Below are 19,827 nucleotides of genomic sequence, written 5' to 3' on the forward strand. Positions count from 1 at the left end.
ACACACGCGTGTCGTTCGCCTCAGGCAAGGAAGGTGCGCTAATCTGTCTGCCTTCGTTTAGGCTTTTCCCATCTCTTACGGTTTTGCAATTCAATTTTGAATATACACATCCGTGAATGTCAGAACCTTGACAGTGATCTCTAAGGAGACAACTGGACTGGAAACATCGTCGATGTCCTTGCAACCGCGTCTAGCACACGAGGAAAATGTCAAAAGAATACCTGCAAGTTGTGTTTCAGATAAAAATTGTTTTTTTTGTTGTTGTTTTTTACTTTTTAATTGCAACACCTCACTTTAATCGTTTTTAAAAGCCTTTGGACTTTTCCTTATTAAATTCCATTGTAATTAAAGTTTCAATAATATTTCATTTGAGCTGACAGCCCTTAAAGTAATGATTGTTTTTTTACAAAATAAAAATTCAGTCTAGACTGAGCCATACTTCATCCATTAATTACCTTTTATATTATTCCCATTGTGTCATAAACCTTAAACCTCAATGCATTTTGGGGAATTGTATGTGGCAGACCAACACAAGTTTGTACATAGTTGTGAGTTAAAAAGAAAAGGATACATGTTTTCCTTTCGTTCTTTTCTTAGAAATAAAATCTAAAAAATGTGCCATTTGTATTCAAGCCCCCTGAATAGACGCTTTAATACTTTGAGCGCGTGAAGTAAAGTGTAAACTGCATGTTTTTTATTCTTTCGAAAAATTTTATTGTTACTTAACACATTTTAAAAACATGGCATTTTACATTTATACAGAAATGTTCCTTTTTTTCCTTAATAAATACAATTCATTCTCAAGTTAAACTAAAAGAAGCTAAGAACAAGGATATAAAATCAAAGTCTCTATATGTTAAAAGTTGAGCAGGACCGGGGTGACTCCTTACGAAGTCCGTAGCCGTCCCGTCCTTCCAAACAGCGCTTGGTGCTCAGAGGGGAAACCTCCCCGAAGCTCCTAAACTGCATGTCACAGACAGCGCTTCATTTAGATCTTTGTGATTGGCCACAGACACAACCTTGATGCCTTATCTATCTGTCTCTGTCTGTCCTGCAGGCCTGGCTGTCGGTTTGGATCCTGAAGGTTACGGCAACCCAGATTTCTGTTGGATCTCCATATATGACAAACTCATCTGGAGCTTCGCTGGCCCTGTTGCAATCGTCTTACTGGTAACCATCTCCCTGCACATCACATATGCTGCACTCAACTCTGAAAGCACCCAAACCTAAATGAAATATTATCAAAGCAGTGAAGCAAAGGATGCTGATGAACATTGTTCAGCAAAGAAAAAAGTCTTACCAATAATTATATTTATTTATTTTTTTTGGCTTCGTCTCAAAGAATAACAGCCTCTAATGATGTGAAAATAATACCACCTAAGAAAAATAAGGTCTTGTTCATTGAACATTGTGTGAAAACTTGCTTCTTACTGTCCTGGCTTTTAATCTTTAGCTTGACTTCTAAGCAGGTTTCTGTCATCCACCACAAGAGGCAACACTACACTTGATTTCAGGATGAGAGCCTACTTGAACTTTACTGGAGCACAGTTTTAATTGCTTTTCTCATTGTGTTAACACCTTTCAATTTGAAAACAACAACCCACTTTTACCAGTCTTCAAATAAATCTTCCACTTCAGCGTAACATCTCATCATGGTATGAATAGTTTTACTGAACGATTGTTCTTTGAGGTGTGGATAAATTTGTCTGAATTGGTTGCCGATGGGCAACTATTTTATCCCCATTGATTTTGTGTCAACTGTTTACCCTGATCCCAGATGTTCCCAGGAGCAGAATTGGATTTGTTGAAGCACATTCGGTGTGTTACCTTACCATGGTTATTGATCTCCCTTTCTCCAGATGAATGGAGGGATTTTCACAGTTGTAGCCAAGATGTCCTGTAACCCATCGCAAAAGGAGACGAAGAAACTTCCTGTCATGTAAGTTTCCTTCTTAAATTTCACTTTACAGACACAAGGCAATATATTGAGTGCTCTAAGCTAAATTAAATTAAATTATCTTGCTGATAAACAGGTTAAGAGGCAATCTCTTAACCAACATAACATGGTCTCTTGTTTCAGATGTTGCTGCAGAATATAATGTGGAACACGTGAAAATGTTTCAGTGTAATCCAGATTCAGATCTAAGTACATATGACCCAATACAATCCCAACTGGAAGAATTTACAGTCCAATCCAGTTGATCAAATAATCATATTTGGTAAAAAAGAAAAAGAAAAATTATTTATCTAAAAGCGCTGAGATGACTTTGTAGAGCTGTAACCTTTGCAGCAATCCCTCATCCGGATCAAGAATGTGACGACTGTGGACCCATTCTTGAAAAAGAAACCTCTGGCAGAACCAGAACCAGACTCTATATGGGCATAGCCTTTCCCTGTTTCACTCTGCCTTACTTAAATATTCAGGTTTTCTAGAATAAAAACAAATTCCCGTATAAAACATGAATGATTTGTGTGTATTTATAAAATCTGTCAACAGGTTGTATAAATGACTAAATACCTTTAGTAGAGCTTACCTCCAGTTTAATGTAGATTTCCTTCTTCTCTGTGCTGCCTTTCACTGTTTCAGTGCTACTATCCGAAATGCCTTTCTGCTGTTGCTGGTTGCCACGTCCACCTGTCTGTGTGGTCTGATGGCTGTAAATAACAGCATCCTCGCCTTCTACTACATCTTCGATGTTCTCTGCCTACTGCAGGTATAAACAAAGCGCAGAGCGTGCGCTCTGAATCTGCACGGATACAGCGCAAGTCTTGCACCTTACTGTATTGCTTTCTCTTTCTCAGGGCCTGTCTGTGATGCTGGTCTTCACTGTGTTCAACTCTGAGGTTCAGGAGGCCTGGAGAGTTGCCTGTTTGGGTAAGAAGAGCCCTGGAGAAGAGCCGCAGAGGCCGCCGCAGAGCACAGTGAGTCCCACACGTTTGGTATTCCTAAACCATATGCAGGTTTTATCCATCATCGGCATTAGAGGGACTTTCATGTGCATTAGTCTGAAAATAAGGATGGAGCATTGTCAGCACCACTGAAATAATCTTTAGTGTCCCAACAGGATGGCCATTATTGAACTTTAATGACTCACAGAGTGACTCTAAAATCCCGAAGTGAAGCCATAAATCACCTCTCTGCATGATCCCAGAGCTTTTCTCTGTGGTTTATCCCAACTCCGTCTCTCTGAGACACATTTTCACCACGTCCCATTACTTGACGACACAAAAACTCTCCTGTCCTTCGTTTCTACTTCCATCAATCTTTCCTGCCCTCCCTTTGCCCCTCTTCAGCTGCCCTCAGGGTTTGCTGCTGACCCACATTAAACAATACACCAGCCACTGGAACGCTGCCTGTTCTTTAGCCTCTACAACGAAAGCTCTACGCTGTACTTATTTCATGACTGCGCGTGCGTGTGTGTTTGTGCATGTCAGTAAAATCCTATCCTACTTTACCCTCTTTACTCTCTTATGCCTCGCGTGTTTATTAGTACAGCTCAGTGCACATTAGCCACTGCCATGCTCAGCTAAGGACTCTTGATTTTCTCTCTTGTTTGCATGTGAGTGTGTGTGAGCACATGCATGTGCTTTGTATGCCTCGTATACAATTTGAATACAATATGCACACGGCCCCAAGAGAGGCATGAATGCATTTGTGAGATATTTGTATGGTAGGATGGGCTTGGATGAGCAATTGTGTGTGTGTGTGTGTGTGCGTGTGTGTGTGTGTGTGTGTGTTTTACTCCCCATTTCGCTTTTCCTCTCCATCACTGAGTCATCTGGGGAAGACGCCTGGAGCTATTATTAGAAGAATACTTTGGGGTTTTTATCTTTGATGGGCAACACATATTAATGGCAGCTTTTTCCCTGTCTGACTCATGTCCTGCTGCATGTTATTTATGAGTAGTTACTTATAGTATGCAGAGTAGGAAGGGCTGTGTCAGTTAAATGCTCCACTTTATTTCCTACAGCTAACTACACGTTCTGAAGGTAATGGAAAAATACATCAGTGGCGTTCTTTAGGACTAACAAAGCTTAACAAAAGCTTTGAATTTTTTTTTTGATTGTCTTAAATCCACTGTGATTTGTAAAATCTCAAGACAGAATAATAATTCCAGGTTTGAAAGGTGTATTATGTTCTGTCTCAATCTGAGGTGACCCTAATGCGAAACAAGTAATTGAAAGCTCCCTTTTTTATTTTGAGAGGCAAATAAATCTCAGTTCATGTGAAATTATCTAAGTGTAAATATTTAGTCTTTTTAGAGATTAGTGAGGATCAAATGAAGTCGATATCCATTTAAAACTATCTGAAAGGTTTTTACGTTAGTGCTGAAGTAAGAGCAGATGCTAAGTATATAGCGAGGTTGGCCAGATCTAATGTGGAATGTAATGCTTTTCTTATGTGCTTATAAACCAAATATACACATAATGGTTTCAAAACAAACATGGAGAAAAAAAAAGAAAAGCTATGGAGGGTTTCTTGATGTAAACAACTGTTGTCAGAAACATTAACGCAACAGAGCATTTTAAGAATGGCTTCCTTCCATCCTACAAAGAGTTAATTTCACAAGATCTTATGAAACTCCTAGATAATCATCCTGATGTTAATATATGGCAAGAAAAGTCAGGGAAAAAAATACTGTTTAACTCCTTGACACTGACATTTTGCTTATCCTTTTATTCATTCAACTAAGACATTTTTGAAATCTTGACGTCCTCCAGTGTGAATCAGTCATGTTTTGTGTGTGTTGTGTTGTGTTTGCGTGTGTGTTCAGACTCAGAATCCTTACCATAATGCATCTCTGTTGGAGCAGAGTGGGTTGCACCGCATCACCCTGGGAACCTCCACCGTCTCCTCTGTCAGCTCTGCCAGGTATTCATCAAGCAGTTTACACACTTTTACCAACATACTAGAAATCAGTCTGCTTTGAAACACAGACTTTGAGTAGTTTAATTACATCCCTGATAAAGGTGTTCAAAAAGCCTCAAGATTAATTATTTAGTTTTATTTTTATTTCTGTAGCATTATTTTTCTAAAATGAAAGTCTTCTAATGTGAGTACAAGTATTCAGAAATATCAAGAAATATCTTTGTTGCCATGTCCAATTTACAGTTCAAGTAAGTTTGTTATTCCACAGGGTTATGTTCTTGGTCCTATTTTATTTCTGGTTTATTTCATTTCTTTATATCATCTTATAAAAATTGTGTTTATAGTATATTTGTTTTAAATTCTCTTTAAACCTTCAATTTCTGAACAATCAGTTCAAATGTACATGAAACTCGTTGCTCTTTCATTTAAATTCTGTTGACTCAGTGGATATAGAAAGAAAAAAAAAAGCAGAAACCAATAATTCTACCATCTGGGATTTTAAAACAACTCTAATTGTGTACATTTATATTTTTATGGAGGGAGAGGAGGTTCTCCACTGACTGAATGTACTAGAATAAACATCTGGAAATTATACGACTTCTTTAAAAGATTAAATCACTGTCAGGCTTTTTTATACATCTTCAACAGTGGTGACAGCAAATTGTCTCTTTGTGCTATTGCTGCAAGAAGTCTACAGCATCAGCTATAACAGACAGAACATTAAAAGGATAAACCGATGTTGACTCTGAATGACAAAGAGATCATCGTTCAAAAGGGACTGCATTGGGGGTTTGTCGCATCTCTGCTGCTGTCTGAGTTAGGATTAGTTTGCTTCAGAGAGGAAATTCCCTGGTTAGTAAAATCCCCACTGTGTCCTTTTTTTTGGGTCAGTGGAGTAAAGATGAAGAAGATTGGATTGAACAATGCACTGTACTACATGTAGAGCGACACTAATGGACTCTTAAAATGGTAGTTGATGTCTTTAGGGCTCAATGATTGTCTCAGAGTTTGTATACAGCACACACACACACACACACACACACACTAGATGGTCGGATGTGCTTTAAATATATGTAGGTCTTCTGTGAGTTGTGTATGTACTCATTTGTCCTCGCTTGTCTCCTCCGCCTGTTAGAGAAAATCTGTTGGCTCGTCAGAATCTGGAGCAAAACATCGTCCACACCGGCGCGACTGACCTGGATGTAGCCATGTTCCACCGAGATGGAGGTTAGGGTGCAGGCACACACACACACACACACACACACACACACACACACACACACACACACACACACGCCAACAGGGAAGGGTTCGCATCAGCTGTGTCTAATTCCAGTCCTCAGGGAAGTGTGTTGCATGTTTTAGATGCGTCCCTGCTACAACACACCTGATTGGATGGGTAAACTGCCTGCTCAGCATGTCGCCAAGCTGTGCAGGTGCCTGCTAATGGGCTGTTCATTTAAATCAGGTGTGGCGATGCAGGGAAACATGCAGAACATCCCTGAGGGCTGGAATTCAACATCACCGGTTTGTATGACAAACTCTCTCCACCTCTGGGCTCTTTTCTTTACAAAAGATAAATCACCTTCAGTGCATCCATGGAGAATGTTTTCAGTGCACTGTCTTACGTTTATGTCTATTCTGCCCTGTTCAGGCGGGGATTCAGATTCAGACTCGGACCTCTCCATGGATGAGGAGCGGAGTCTCTCCATCCCTTCCTCCGAGAGCGACGACAATGTGCGTCTGCGGGGGCGCATCCAGCGGCGATTCAAGCGCTCCAATCACAGCGAGCGCCTGCTCACCGAACCCACCAACAATGGCACCAAAGGTAGACGAGCACCTTTCCTGTTTTGAATTTCTGAGCGAACTTGCTCGTGAAAAGTGGGATTTCATAATAACGTTTGATAATGAACTCATCAAACATCATTTTCCTTCCACTTGACAAATGTGAACCTTCTCGTGTTGGACTTTCGCATAAAGCTTGTGGTTATAACTTGATAAAATTTGGATGTACATTTCTGCTGTTATTTTGGGGTCCATGCCGACTCAAGACAGATAATTAAAAATAGCAAAGTCCATGGAAACCGGTCAGCTCAACTTCTCCGGTCAGTCGATTCCCTCGCATCACTGAGCTAAAAGCCATATGATGAAAACACGTAGCAAAGATTGGCACAACGTCAAACACCCACAGCAAGAAAAATGTCAACACAAGTTGTCACTATTGAATACCCTTCTCTTTCCGAAGCTTGTTAACTTATATCATTTTCTCATGCTCTTGACAATTGGTGAAATAAATGTCATGCTTGAATTGTTCTTCTGAAAGGCCAGATATGTTTAAATCAATAAATCCATACAAGTAATCATCTTTTTTAGCCTAATAAGCTGTTTGGATCAGTTGAACGTCATTTGGGTTTAAACCAGAACGCAGCTGTCTGCTGTGAGGTCCAGATGGCCAGCCAGGTCCAATCAATACATCACTGCAGACAAATCTAAGAGCAGCGCTGAGATAGCCGGCTTTTTTACCGAAAGGTCACAATGTGAAGGGATCCATTGACTACGACAAAGCATTAACCCCTGAAGCTGAGCAGCAGTTAACCTTCCATCACTGCAGATCCAGACAATGACGAGGAAAACGTCCCAGGCTAGGCAAATCAGATCAATAAAAATGACCACATCGACAAATCAAAATAGGCTCCTTAAACCTTGCTCTGTGAACAGAGACTTGAATAACAGAATGTAAAGCAAACCTTCAAATCCACAGTTCCGTTCTCACCTCGTGTTTGTAGACTCGTTCTCATGACACAGCTTATTGACACTGAATTTATTTGAACTTTAATGAAAAACACAATGTGTCTTATTTGATTTGCTGCATTACAAACGTGTCTACTCATAGATTATTTGCCGTAATCTGACATGTAATTTACCATTTTACACTCTTGAGTGTGCCGAGAACCGCTTCAGTGCTTTGCAAAAGTATTTATTCCTTCAAACTTCTTCACTTTTCTAAATCTATTTTGACAGAGCAATATAAAGTAGGACAAATTGAAGAGAACTAAGAGATCATTTTTTGTTGTTGTTTTTGTTTTTTACTAGTAAAAATCTGAAAAGTGTGGCGTGTATTTTTATTCAGTCCCCCCCATAGTGCTCTGTAGAGGCACCTTCAAATCGCAATTAAATCTCCAGACAATTTTATTTACTTTACATATTTATCACTTTCTTTTTGACCAGTGTGCCGTGTTTGCTGTTCTCCACAGTGCTGTTTTATTAAGATTCGATCACAAACAAATGGGCTGTATTTATTGATAAACGACTTCTGAAGGCACTGAGCTTTATTTGTGGATATACAAGTAGAGTAAGGGAGACTGAACACAAATGCTTGTCAAACCTTTCAGATTTTATTTGTAAAGGCTTAATGTCAACCAGAAGGATGAATTAGTAAAAGTCCAATCCTGAAAGCAATAATGCATGATCCAGAACTGAAAACCAAAAACTCGTCCTACTGTAAGTGACTAGTGGTCAACTGTAACCTAAAAGAAGTCACTCCTGTTTTTCATGCAACAGATTTGGATGGCAATGACCTTCTGTCCTACTGGCCTGCTTTGGATGAATGCGACACCTTGCAGAAGTGGGGCTCAGAGCGCCCCCTGGGGGGGGATTACAACAAAGACGCCGCCAACAACAACCAGCTTGACGCAGCGCTCACCAGCGGGGACGAAAACGGCCTCACCCAGCCACACAGGCACCGCAAGGGTGAGAGAGACATGAAGCTACTTCTTCCTCTGTTCTGTCTTCTGCCATATAGTTTAATCAGATGCAGAAGAAAGAATTAAAAATTTTTTGTTGCATCTGATTTGCATCATTGCAAGATTATTATGCGCAATCTGTGGCTGGCTTGATTTTCATTCATATATTAATGTCTTCAATGTATTCTCCCAAAAATGTCTCCAGACAGAAAACTTCAATTCCTATTCAAGACGTCAATAGGACGTCTGAAAGTCAGGAGCATAGGCTTAGGAAGTATAACTCTTTTCAGAAGAAACGACTGCTTTTCAATGTCTGCCTCAGGCTGTTCATTTTTCACAACCAAAACCAATGTGGTATCAGGATTCATAGCCTTTTAACAGCGACTGAAGGCACACTTAAAATATTCATAGTGTCACTGTTGTCTTCTTCTTTTCATTCTGGTTTTTTCTGCATAAACCTAAAATCTCATTTCTCTTTTAAATCTTGTCTTACATTCTCCTCAGCTGATATTGTTTATTCCCAGTTTCCTATTTTTCTTTGGCAGGTATCCTGAAGAATCGCCTTGGTTGTCAACCAGCACTGCAGGGTCTCTCCACCATGGGCCGGGTCCCTAGTGAGCTCAACTGGTACCGTACCTCCACACTCGGCCACAGAGGTGTTCCAGCAGCCTCCTACGGTCGCATGTACTCCGCCACTGCCGGTGCTACAGGAGGCTCTGGTTCTCTCTCCCAGCCAGCTTCCCGCTACTCCTCAAGGGAGCACCTAGACTCGCTTGCCAGGAGGCAGCTGTCCAGGGATCCCCTCGGAAGACAGACAGTCGGGGGGTCGAGAGAGCGTCTGGACTCCCGCGGCTCCAGGGATAACCTGGATCTTCTTCCCAGGAGGAGGGAGCTAGGATTCGGACTAGGGGCGGGGCTCGGGGGCTTGGATCACCAACGAGTCTCGTCGTCCAGGGAAAACTTGTCAGGATCCAGGGACAGACTGGACAACCATCACACCGCCAGCTTTCATGCGTCAAGGGAGGACTTGAGTGGGAATGGAGGAGCTGTAGGAGCCGGAATGGAGGGATACCTCAGTGGTTCCAGGTCCCAGTTGAACACATTAACTCGGCGGCAGGCCTCGTCGCGAGAGCACCTCGGAGGAGCTCTGATGAGCAGTAGGTCAAGGGAGCAGTTGGAGGCCAACGGGGTGGGAGCTCAGGCTCAGCCTTGTCGGGAGTGGCTCCGCAGTCTACCCCCCCGGCAGCCCTCGCACCACGACCAGCCTCTGTCCGCTTCTCCTCCTCCGCCAATCTCAGAGGAGCCACAACAAGAACAGCTACCTCCTCCAGCTCATGTCAGAGGACGCCTGGACTCTGCACCTTCATGTAGGTACCCTGGTCAGACTGTCCCCCAGCTTGCAGGTTCAAATCCAAACCCTCTGGTCCGACAGCCGTCCAGTGAACAGTTGGACATTTTATCCTCCATCCTGGCATCCTTCGGTTCCTCTGTCCTTACTCCTCCTGCTGCCTCTAACCCCGGCCCTAATGGCTCTGTCCACGGACCCTCCCCATCCCCACCCCAGTCTACCACTCACAGCATATCCGAAGTCTCTCCCGATTCAGAGTAAGTTTGTCTGTGTGCGTCATTCCAAGCCAGAGGTGACCAACGTCAGTCCTCAAGGTTCAGTATCCGGCTTGTTTTCGTTCTCTCCCTGACATACCTTCTCAGTATGTCAAAGTGTTGCAGAGGTTCTCCTAATGAATCGTTGCTGGTGTGTTGAACCAGGGAAAGAACTAAAACATGCAGGATAGTGGCCCTTGAGGACTGACTTCCTTATGTTTTCATTTTTGTCTGCATTTTGTGGTCCTGAAATAGTTTTTTTTTTTCCAGCTTACAGGCTTTAGCTCACCTCTGAAGAACTGTCAACTTGTTTCTAAGTAACTAATGCAATCTACAAAGTGTGCAGTCTTGATAGTTTGTTGCTCATTAAACCGGTATCATACATAGTTGTATGGATACCTATTGAGAATGTAGCCACTATGAACACATAGAACAAATAGTTAGCACCAAAACAAATTCAGCTGCTTTTCAACTTAGAACTAGAATGCTTTCAACTCAGGTGGGAAGTCAGTCTAACCCCGACTTCAGTGATTCCGAGTAACTGTTAATATAACTCTGAGGGTGGTTTCACACCTGTGGTATTTAGTCCTTTTAAAACAAACTTTGGTTTGTCTCACCCCTTGGTGCGGTTTGTGTCAATGTGACCACAGCAATCACTCTAGGATGTGGGCCAAAACAAAATATTGCAAGATCACTAGCCACAGCTACCAGGTGTACACTGCAAGCTTGAGCCAATCGTCTTTCTGTAGTCAAGTTTGCATTTCCTTGTGGGATCATGCTGTAAACAATCATCAATAAACAATGTTGGCAAATCTTCATCAGAAAAAGTTACAAATGAACAAACTCACCAACTGGTTTGAACCAAAGTAAATGAACTACAGGTGTGAAAATTCTCTTCATAATCATTTCAGTCTTAGTGGCTCTGAGTTTGACTCTAGTTAGCTGTTAGCTTGACGCCAAATCATTTTTAGCTTGAATCTTAGTAGCTTTTAGCTTGACACTAAATTCTTGCTAGCTTGCTTCTTCAAACTGAAACTGTTCTCACTGCTATAGTACTGTACATGCTCCAGGTAATGTTCATGATACAAGCACACACCACCTTTCTTAAACCTAAAAAAAAAAATGTAAGTTAGCATTTTGCTCATTTTGTTTTAGTGAATTGAAATTGGGAGCGTTGGCGTATGAACTTTTTGATGTTCCTTTTCTTTCCCCTTCACCTCAGAGCCCACAGGAGCGAGGGACAGTCTTGATGACAGCCTCCACACCCATTAATGCATTACAACAGTGCTGGAACAAAGCTCAAAGGTCAAGGATGGGCCTGAACTAAATGGACAACCTGGGAAGAAGAAACAGAATTGACTCAGAGGAGACAGAAAAGATGAAAAGGCAAAAAGAAAATTTACAGACAAGAGAGAGAGTCTGTGGCAAAAGAAGAAGTTTGTGAGTGGGTCGTTTTGTGCATATCGAGTTTTTACGTCCCACTGCTCTCGATCTATTGTTCCACGGACGTTGAATAAACCACCTAATCCTACTACCTAAGAACAGTTAGACAAAAAAGAAAATTACAAACAGACAAAAAAAAAATCTTCTCAGATGTTACACACACATACACACACAACCTAAGTCCGATCAGACCTGTCAAAACAGAAGAAGAAAAGTGTCTGTAAATAGCCTTTTTATACATTTTTTATCTTTTTCATTGAAGGTGAAAAAATATCTTGTGAAGTTTCTTTTTCTCTTTTTTTTTTTTTTTTTTTTTTTTTTACGCAGTCGTGTCCGTGCGTGAGGTTGTGAAAGAGGATGAAGCGAGTGCTATCTTGTGTGTTGCCGATGGAGGAAATTTCCTCTACAAAGTAAAAAAGGAAAAAAAAAAACCTCAAATTTCTCCCCAGAAATTCATTTCCCTCAGAATGTTGTCCTCAAACCTTTGAAGTTCATGTAAAGCGGCAGGGGTCCGGGCAGTAGAGTGACGAGGTTATGGAAAGACTCGGCTGAAAGGGTGATATCAAAGTATCGAGACGTGATTGTAAACAGAGGAAGGAATTATTATAGGAGAGGAGAGCTGATGGAGCAAGATGATTGTGCAAAGAAAGATTGCTAACAACACATTAGATTCAAAGATGGTTGCCTAACTACTAAAACTCAGTGACGTGTCTTTTTTTTTTTTTTTTTTAGTTTTTGAGCTGGCACATATAATCACGACCCGGTGCTCTCTGAAGCGGACCGTATCAATCCACTGACGCAACGGGAACATATAGGCGCAGTTTTAAAAACCTGGTGGGTGAAAGTTGATCTCGCCGTCTGCCTCTCTCCATGAGGCAGGATCGAGCAACAACCACTTTCAAGAACTTCTCAAGGTATCCTTTTACACTTTGATGCATCATGACCCAGCCTGCCGCCAGGGGTAGCACAGGAGCAGCCGAGTCTCTCCAGCAGCAACCAGGAAACCCATTTCTAAAAGCTTCTCATGCAGAAGCCTCTCGCCCAAATCTAAAGCCAAAGGGACATAAACCAGTGTGAAACTTTGTGTTGCTCTTTGTTTAGAAAATGCTTTCTACATGGTGTGATGGCTGTAGAAGTAAACCGCTTTTTTTAAGCTATGATTATTATTATTATTTTTTTTTTTTTTACACAAATATGAACCAAAATGAAAAATCTTTTGTTACCGAGGCCTTAGTTCTTCACTAGAATATAAACAGCGGTTTGGCTGTTTAATCTCGCTGTGCGAACTGATTTTGATTCTGAATGACGGAAGAAAAGACAAAAAAAATAACGAGAACAATGCTGTTGAATCCCGGCGCGCTCAAATATTTATTGAAGGCATGAAAGCAAGCGTGATGCTTGCGTGCGGCGCGGTGTCTACCTCAATATGTCAGCTCGCGTCTTTAGCATCTTTTCACTCCCAGACGCTCCTTAAAGGAAATACTCCATACAGGAAGCACTTATTTTTACATCTAATCAGGCTCCAAAATGTTCACCGCGAGCTCAAAGTGTTTCCTTCTCCTTCAGACAGATTGTCTTTTCCTTCCATTTGGAGGATTAATGGAGAGGAGGTATTATCTGAGGTCAGTCGAAGCTTCTGCTGCCGTGCGTTGGCTAACAAAAGGAAAGAAGAGGTGTCAGCAGTGCCGGCGCTAAAAGCTATCCTTTCTTTTTTTTTTTTTTTTTTTCAGATGTAGGTATTTGAATCAGCTGCTGATTCTTTCACACTGACGTTTGCAAAAGCAACGAGTTCCTGGTTTAAAGATTCAGGATTCTTAGGTGAGGTTCATACAAAAGTTACATCGTGTTGTATCAATCTCGGTTTCTTCTTTTAGTATGAATTCACATGGGGTGGTCCTAATGGCTCAAGTTAACAATTACCAATGACTGAAGGATAGGAAATGAATAGGAGGTGGTGCGCCACCATTAATCTTCCTGTGTGAAACATGAAAATTCTTCCAAAATACAGTTTGAAATAAAATGTTTGCTGTGCACACTCTTGTTTACTCTTGTGTTGGACAGCTAATCTGATCTGAAACACTTTAGATGTAGCACTCATGCTTCTTATAGGAAGGTCACTGGTAACACTGCCTCCATTCTTTATGACAAAACAAAAACAGGAATTTAAACACGTGGAATTATAGGTTTGTGATGTATTGTTTGCCTGCACTGCTTCGACATTTTGGAGATCTGAGAGGTTTAAGATGGTAAATTTGGATCTCGATTCCTCTCAGAGTATAAGTTGGCTTCAGCCTACAGAACCAGCTCATCTAGTTTACACTAAATGATGATAAGAGGGTTATGGGCATCAGGTAAAATGGTTACTGCCAATATTCTCTCAATCTTGAACCCTTAAAGCGAAAAACCCGTCTTCAGATGTACGAATGAAAAAGAGGTGTTTGTTAAAACAAAAAAAACAATTTGGCCAAAGTTTGTCTGAATGAGCAAGATCTTAGTTCAACAAAGAATGGACACAAAATACAAGTGGGCTAAAATCCAACAGAATGAACCCGTAAGACATTGGATGTTACAAAGCTAGACATCATCAGTAGGAGGATAAACTGGGTCAGAAATCATGACTGTGTTGCAAAACGCGTAGCTGCAGGGAGGAAGGCGTGGACACCGCTCGTCACGGAGACAGAAATAGTCAGAAATTTAGAAAAGAGGAGGGAAATGAAGACAGTGGAGATAAAGACGCGCATCACAAGCAAACGCGTATCTTCCCGCTCTGACTGTATGTCTGTCAGCCCCGTCTCCTCAGAACGTGACGCCAAATCTGTTCCTGACGGGATTATTGCCAAAAATGTTCCTGCTGGGGGAATGCCGCCTGTCAGCTAGTTAAAGAAGCAGTCCGCCTAAAAAAAATATGATTTTTTTTGTTTCCTTTTCACCTTTTTCCTGAGATCTATTTTATTTAGTGATAATTTCTTGACATTTTATGAAAGAGTTGTTTTACAATTTCTTTTAAATTGTATTTATTTTTTAATCACGAATGTGTTTTCTTTTTAAACCCAAACGTTCCCTTTTTTTTCCTTACACATGTGACTTTATTTATTGTTAATTATGACGTTAATTATGTTTCTCAAGGCCACAAGTCCCCAGTTTGATGAACAATGGGGAAATGTGTTAAAATAAATGTTTATATGTAAACAGCAAAAATTAAATCTAATGCCAGGCACAAGTACAGGACCTGCAAGAACCTGCCAAAACCAACAGACTGCAGTCAGTTAAAGTTATATTTATCTTCTTTAAATGGCTCACTTGGGTATGATGAATGTGTGATTTACTATTGCAGCGACGCCTCATTGCAAACCTGCACAAAACTGATCATTTGTCTGCTTAGACACTCTGTCGACTTATCAGTAAAGGGGAGAGAACCAGAAAAACAAAACCACAACTCCCAGATCATTTGTTTTAAACCAACAGAAGCCATAGAACCAGAGCCAGAGAGGGCAGATTTGAGTCGAAAATGTTGTCATCTGTTCTGAAGGCTGAAAAGGAAAACAAAGGGGGCGGGAGGGAAGAAAGGCAGGGGAAAGGTGGCAGAATGATGAGAGATTGTATTTGTTGGCTTGTGTGTTCATTATGAGATGCCTTCTGTCCCGCCGTCGGGACAGAAACAGCTGTTCCCCCTGTTTTCACAGAAAAACAAGAGAAATGTTGGACATTAAAAAAAAAAAAAATACTTATTCCTACCAGACTGTGTATGTGTGTGTTTATATTCCGTCTGTAATTGCTTCATATTCATGAGGACATTTTAGGGAGTGAGGCAGCGAGGAGAGGACGCATTCTGACAGGGCGTTTTTTTTTTTTTTTTTTTTTTGTTTTCCTCTTTTTCTTGTGAAGGTGCTTCTTGCTGACTTGTTTTGGTTCTCAAAGTGCTCAGTTGCCAACTGAATACAGTCAGCTCTGTTACAATATCGTCGTTTCTCAGATAAAAAAGTAGATTAACGTGTGAAGCAAACTTTTAATGCAGCTCTTCGCAAAATGATTCACATCACTTGACCTTTTTGGCATTCAGTTCCATTTTTTGTAGCAGACACACTAAAAGTAGTGCATAATTGCAAAGTGCAAATGAATTCAGCCGCTTTTCATGTCTGCAGATAACTCCTTTCATTATCGGGTTCTTGACCTACAGTCAGTAAAACAACTGAAGTGGGATCAGCAAAAACTAGCGCACAATCTCAGTAATTTTGTTTTCACTAATACGTAACTAAAGCCAGTTTAGTAATATCAGGATGACGCAACAGACCCACAAAAAAATGGTCAAGACTCTGAAGGAAATTTTACTTTTCATTCCTTTGTTTATGAAAATTACATTTTTTGAACCAACACATGTTGATTTTAACAGCAAAATCTAATAACATGCTCAATAAGAGTGTTAAAAACTGCATTTAGAGACGACCAACGAATTCGGAATAAACCGAATGCATCAGTTGAAGCAATTATAAAGAACACATTGCCTTAAAAGAACATAATGCAACAACAAAAACAAAAACAATGCCAATATGTTTAAAAAAAAAGCAGATACAGCATTACTGTTGTGGTTAATGTGCATTTCACAAAGTAATCAAATATATAGTTTTTCTACTTCACAACAGTGCCTTTGTGTGTTTGAACATCAGTACCACAGTCACTTTAGAACTGCTTCGTTCCAAATAAGAGTTGTGTTGTTGTTTTTTGTAAGGAAAGCAGCCACACAACCAGCTGCCGTCACACACAAACCTGTGCACACCTGCACGTTAAATGGCCTGTACTTGTGTAGAGCTTCATCAAGTCCAGAGAACTCCAAAACACTCCACACCACAGTCATTCACCCATTCACAGGCTTCAGCGCCACCGGGCGCTCTGACCGCCACCGGGCGCTCTGACCGCCACCGGGCGCTCTGACCGCCACCGGGCGCTCTGACCGCCACCGGGCGCTCTGACCGCCACCGGGAGCTCTGACCGCCACCGGGGAGGTGAAGCGTTTTGCCCAAGAACACGACGACTGAGACAGACAGAGTGAGGATTCGAACTGACAACTGTCACTGCCATATGTCACAGTACATATGGCATCATGGTTGTTATTCATGTAAAACTTCCAGACTCAGCCTTTTCTTTCACTTTAAACTATAAAATGCTAACATTTGCCAAGACTGTATGGCAGATTTTTCTACAAGAGATGTTTAAAAAAAATTAAAAACCGAATGAAGGATGCAAGAATGCAGGGAAGAGAGGAAGGAGGTAGGACACGAGGACAGAAGGAAGGATGAATGAAGGAAGGTAGAACATGAGGGAGGGAAGGAAAGACAAATATTTAGATTTTTTTTCATTCTTGGAAAAACAACCTGAATCAAATTCCAGACTTTTCCAGACCGCCTAGGAACCCAAAGGTTTTTTTTGGGTTCTGTATTGTGAATATCCAATCAATGACTTTTGATGCCCACAGTCTACTTTCACTAACCCACACCAGAACCTTCGATATAGAAATCTATCAAAAAGAGTCCCAAAGATTATAGACAAACACCACGAGAATGAAACAAGTATGAAAAACATCAGATCAACCGTTAAGCTCAGATATTTTTTCATCTTCTTCACCACTGCTGGAGGAGGACGGTGGCACGTCTTCACCCAGCCTCTTTAGTTTGGCCTTGTAATAGGCCTTTTTCATCCTGAAGGCCTTCTCCTTCTGTCGAGCTGCTTTCCTCTTCTCCCTGACCAGCTCCTGCTCCCAGGCAAGTACCTTCATCCGGTTTTCCCACTCCAGGATCTTCATCTGATCCAGCTGCTCCAAAGCCTCTGTCCGCTGCTGAAGCTCCAGTCTTGAAAAGTCCACAGAGTCATGAGGGGTCAGGCGGCGGCTGACCTCCTCCTCCTTGATGTCGGACGGATGAAGCTGATGGTTGATGGTTCTCGAGGTTCCTGTGTGGATGGAGGTGACAAAGGAAGCTCAGGTTTAAAGTTGTGTAAGCCAAAACAACTGGGGAGCTATTGATGTTCAGGGTGGCAACCGTTGCCAGGCAGCACTAGAAAGGTATGATGTGATTCAGATCTTCAAATTCAATGCTAAAGGGGTATTTAAAGGAATTTTTTTTAAGAACTGCACTTGATTATCTCTAGTTTAAAATCTAAGTTGCTAAGATAGACCAGACTTAAGCTGAAATAGTAACCTTTGTACACAGATTCTTTAACAAAATCGGATTTAATAGGCCTGCTTATCATGCAGAGCTTCAGTGCATTCATTTTGGTGAAAGTCAGCTTTCTTTCATTCTGAAATATATCCAATAAATAAATTTAATCGTAAGTTATGTTTTTTTTTTTTTTCTGACATAAAATAAAAATTTCTAATCAGGTTAGTAAATGAGCGGCTATAGCGAGATTAAAAACAAAATGTCTCAACAGCAAGGTTAAAAGATTTGATCTTTATTGTAGGTCTGTATCTGCCAGTACCTGGGACTGAGAAGTACGCAACAGGAAAGGCTGCATCCTGCAGCTCTGCATTGTGGGAACTGGAGTTTGTGGAGGGACTCTGATGCAGGTCTGACCAGTCGCTGCCTGTGATTCTGTCCAAAGCTTCACGCTGGAGGGCAAGGGTCATTTGCTCCTTGCTCTTCTCTACCTAATAGGGAGGCAGTGGGCAATAAAATTCCTTCTTACGAATCCAGTGGTTATGATTTATGAGCAACTTAGAATTTATTAATATCACTTAAATTATATATTTTTTAAAAACTGATATGTTTACCAGATTTGTGTTGCCGTTCATCTGTCTTGCATCGCCTATTAAACCACCTGCAATAATAGACAAAAAGGACAGAGACAGATGGGGAAGGTCTGTAGGACAATGTATCTCAGAACGCTTTGCAAAGAGCGCCTCCATCTGGTGGACGCAGGCATAACATTATACTTAAGTTTAAACAATTGTTGCAGTAAACAATTCAATTGTTTACTACAATAAAAAACAATTGCAGTCAAAATTCACAAAACTACAACCTACTGGGGAAAAAATCGGACACTAAGAAATAATAGGTTTTACAAGCTATTATTTATAAAAAAATAATAGTTTAACCCAGAAAGACTTAGGCAAAGGGGGATTGTAACTGGAGTAATAAAAAATACTCCAGCTCGCCGCTGCTCAGGTTTCTCTCTCTGTTGATGATCACGTTTATTTTACAAGCTTTGTTCTGTCAACATCTCTGATCTACTGGCTGCTGGTGTCCATAGAGACACATCATGTCCATGGCTCTCCATCCTTTTAGATGTCAAGCCAATTATAAATCATATTCAAGGAAGAAGCTGGCTTTTTTCATTTTTCTAAAACTGTTTTAACACGAATCATTATGAGTTTGAAAAGAGGCAAGCCGCAGCATTCACGCTGACTTTGTTTATGCAGTGAGTTATGCCACTTGATCAAAAACTCAGGTCCTCCACATCCTAACATGCCTGTGTGCTGATTAAGGCGCATCGTCTCAACTCAACACTGCAGAGACTCCGGTTGTGATCGACGACCAAATGCGCCAATTAAGAGTTAAGCAAACAAACACAACGCGTCCCATTCAACACACGTTGTTATTACCAGTCATTTCGCTGTCATAAACACAGAGGGAGGCGTACTAACCTTCCAGCAGCTTTCGGACCGCAGCTTTGTGGCCAGCTCCGCCTGCGTGGCTGGTGAGGGCAGCCTCGCCCATGGTCTGAAGTTTGATTGATTTGCAGCAGGCCCTGCACCGAGCGAAATGAATGTCATCGGCGTCTTTGACCAGCCAGTCCTTGAAAGCGTCCTTTGTCAGCCAGGAGTCCTGGAATTTACATTTCCCAGGCATTGTTAGCTTCAAAGTTAGCTGGACCGCTACCTAACACGGACAAGAATCCTATTTACAGTATTTTGCCATGTGATGCGTTTAGGTCCTCTGTGAAAGTGTGTTCAAAGCAGTATTCACTGCTTTGAACAGTGAATACTGTTCACTATTATATATATTTAATATGTAATATATTAAATTATATTTATTATTATTAATAATAATAATAATAATAATAATAATAATATCACGTAAAAATATTCCATAAATGACACTTAGGTAATATAATAGATTCATGCACAATTGATTGATCCATAAAACATAATACCTATTTCAACTATTCCATATGTGT

General features: G+C 41.0%; 2 protein-coding genes across 3 annotated transcripts in view; one reads left to right on the forward strand and one right to left on the reverse strand.

Annotated features, from left to right (window-relative positions):
* The window catches only part of celsr3 (cadherin EGF LAG seven-pass G-type receptor 3), a 123,138-nt gene extending 109,449 nt beyond the window's left edge, over nucleotides 1–13,689 (forward strand). For both annotated transcript variants that reach the window (XM_023334615.1, XM_005800177.3), the window contains 10 exons: nucleotides 1,058–1,170; nucleotides 1,860–1,939; nucleotides 2,588–2,714; nucleotides 2,803–2,922; nucleotides 4,776–4,873; nucleotides 6,006–6,097; nucleotides 6,525–6,698; nucleotides 8,432–8,620; nucleotides 9,159–10,218; nucleotides 11,438–13,689. In XM_023334615.1, coding sequence (XP_023190383.1) covers nucleotides 1,058–1,170; nucleotides 1,860–1,939; nucleotides 2,588–2,714; nucleotides 2,803–2,922; nucleotides 4,776–4,873; nucleotides 6,006–6,097; nucleotides 6,525–6,698; nucleotides 8,432–8,620; nucleotides 9,159–10,218; nucleotides 11,438–11,465 — 2,081 coding nt within the window. In that variant the 3' untranslated portion in view covers nucleotides 11,466–13,689. The remainder of the gene's footprint in view (nucleotides 1–1,057; nucleotides 1,171–1,859; nucleotides 1,940–2,587; nucleotides 2,715–2,802; nucleotides 2,923–4,775; nucleotides 4,874–6,005; nucleotides 6,098–6,524; nucleotides 6,699–8,431; nucleotides 8,621–9,158; nucleotides 10,219–11,437) is intronic.
* A 2,288-nt stretch (nucleotides 13,690–15,977) lies between these two features.
* LOC102223975 lies at nucleotides 15,978–19,573 on the reverse strand. The gene is made up of 4 exons (XM_023334647.1): nucleotides 19,295–19,573; nucleotides 18,422–18,468; nucleotides 18,130–18,298; nucleotides 15,978–17,601 (listed from the first exon to the last, which is right to left on the reverse strand). Exons 1-4 carry the CDS (start codon nucleotides 19,497–19,499, stop codon nucleotides 17,240–17,242), a joined length of 783 nt encoding a protein of 260 aa, XP_023190415.1. The 5' UTR covers nucleotides 19,500–19,573; the 3' UTR covers nucleotides 15,978–17,239.
* Nucleotides 19,574–19,827: the final 254 nt, after the last annotated feature.

This window comes from Xiphophorus maculatus, chromosome 1 (assembly GCF_002775205.1).
Source record: "Xiphophorus maculatus strain JP 163 A chromosome 1, X_maculatus-5.0-male, whole genome shotgun sequence".
Taxonomy (NCBI): domain Eukaryota; kingdom Metazoa; phylum Chordata; class Actinopteri; order Cyprinodontiformes; family Poeciliidae; genus Xiphophorus; species Xiphophorus maculatus.

What these genes read in the sequence shown, in the direction of transcription:
- LOC102223975 (XM_023334647.1), bottom strand. Translation starts at nt 19,499, where the DNA reads ATGCCTGGGAAATGTAAATTCCAGGACTCCTGGCTGACAAAGGACGCT. An exon ending in GGTCCGAAAGCTGCTGGAAG is followed by an intron (nt 18,469 to 19,294) that starts GTTAGTACGCCT and finishes CTATTATTGCAG; the next exon opens with GTGGTTTAATAGGCGATGCA. An exon ending in TGCGTACTTCTCAGTCCCAG is followed by an intron (nt 17,602 to 18,129) that starts GTACTGGCAGAT and finishes CCATCCACACAG; the next exon opens with GAACCTCGAGAACCATCAAC.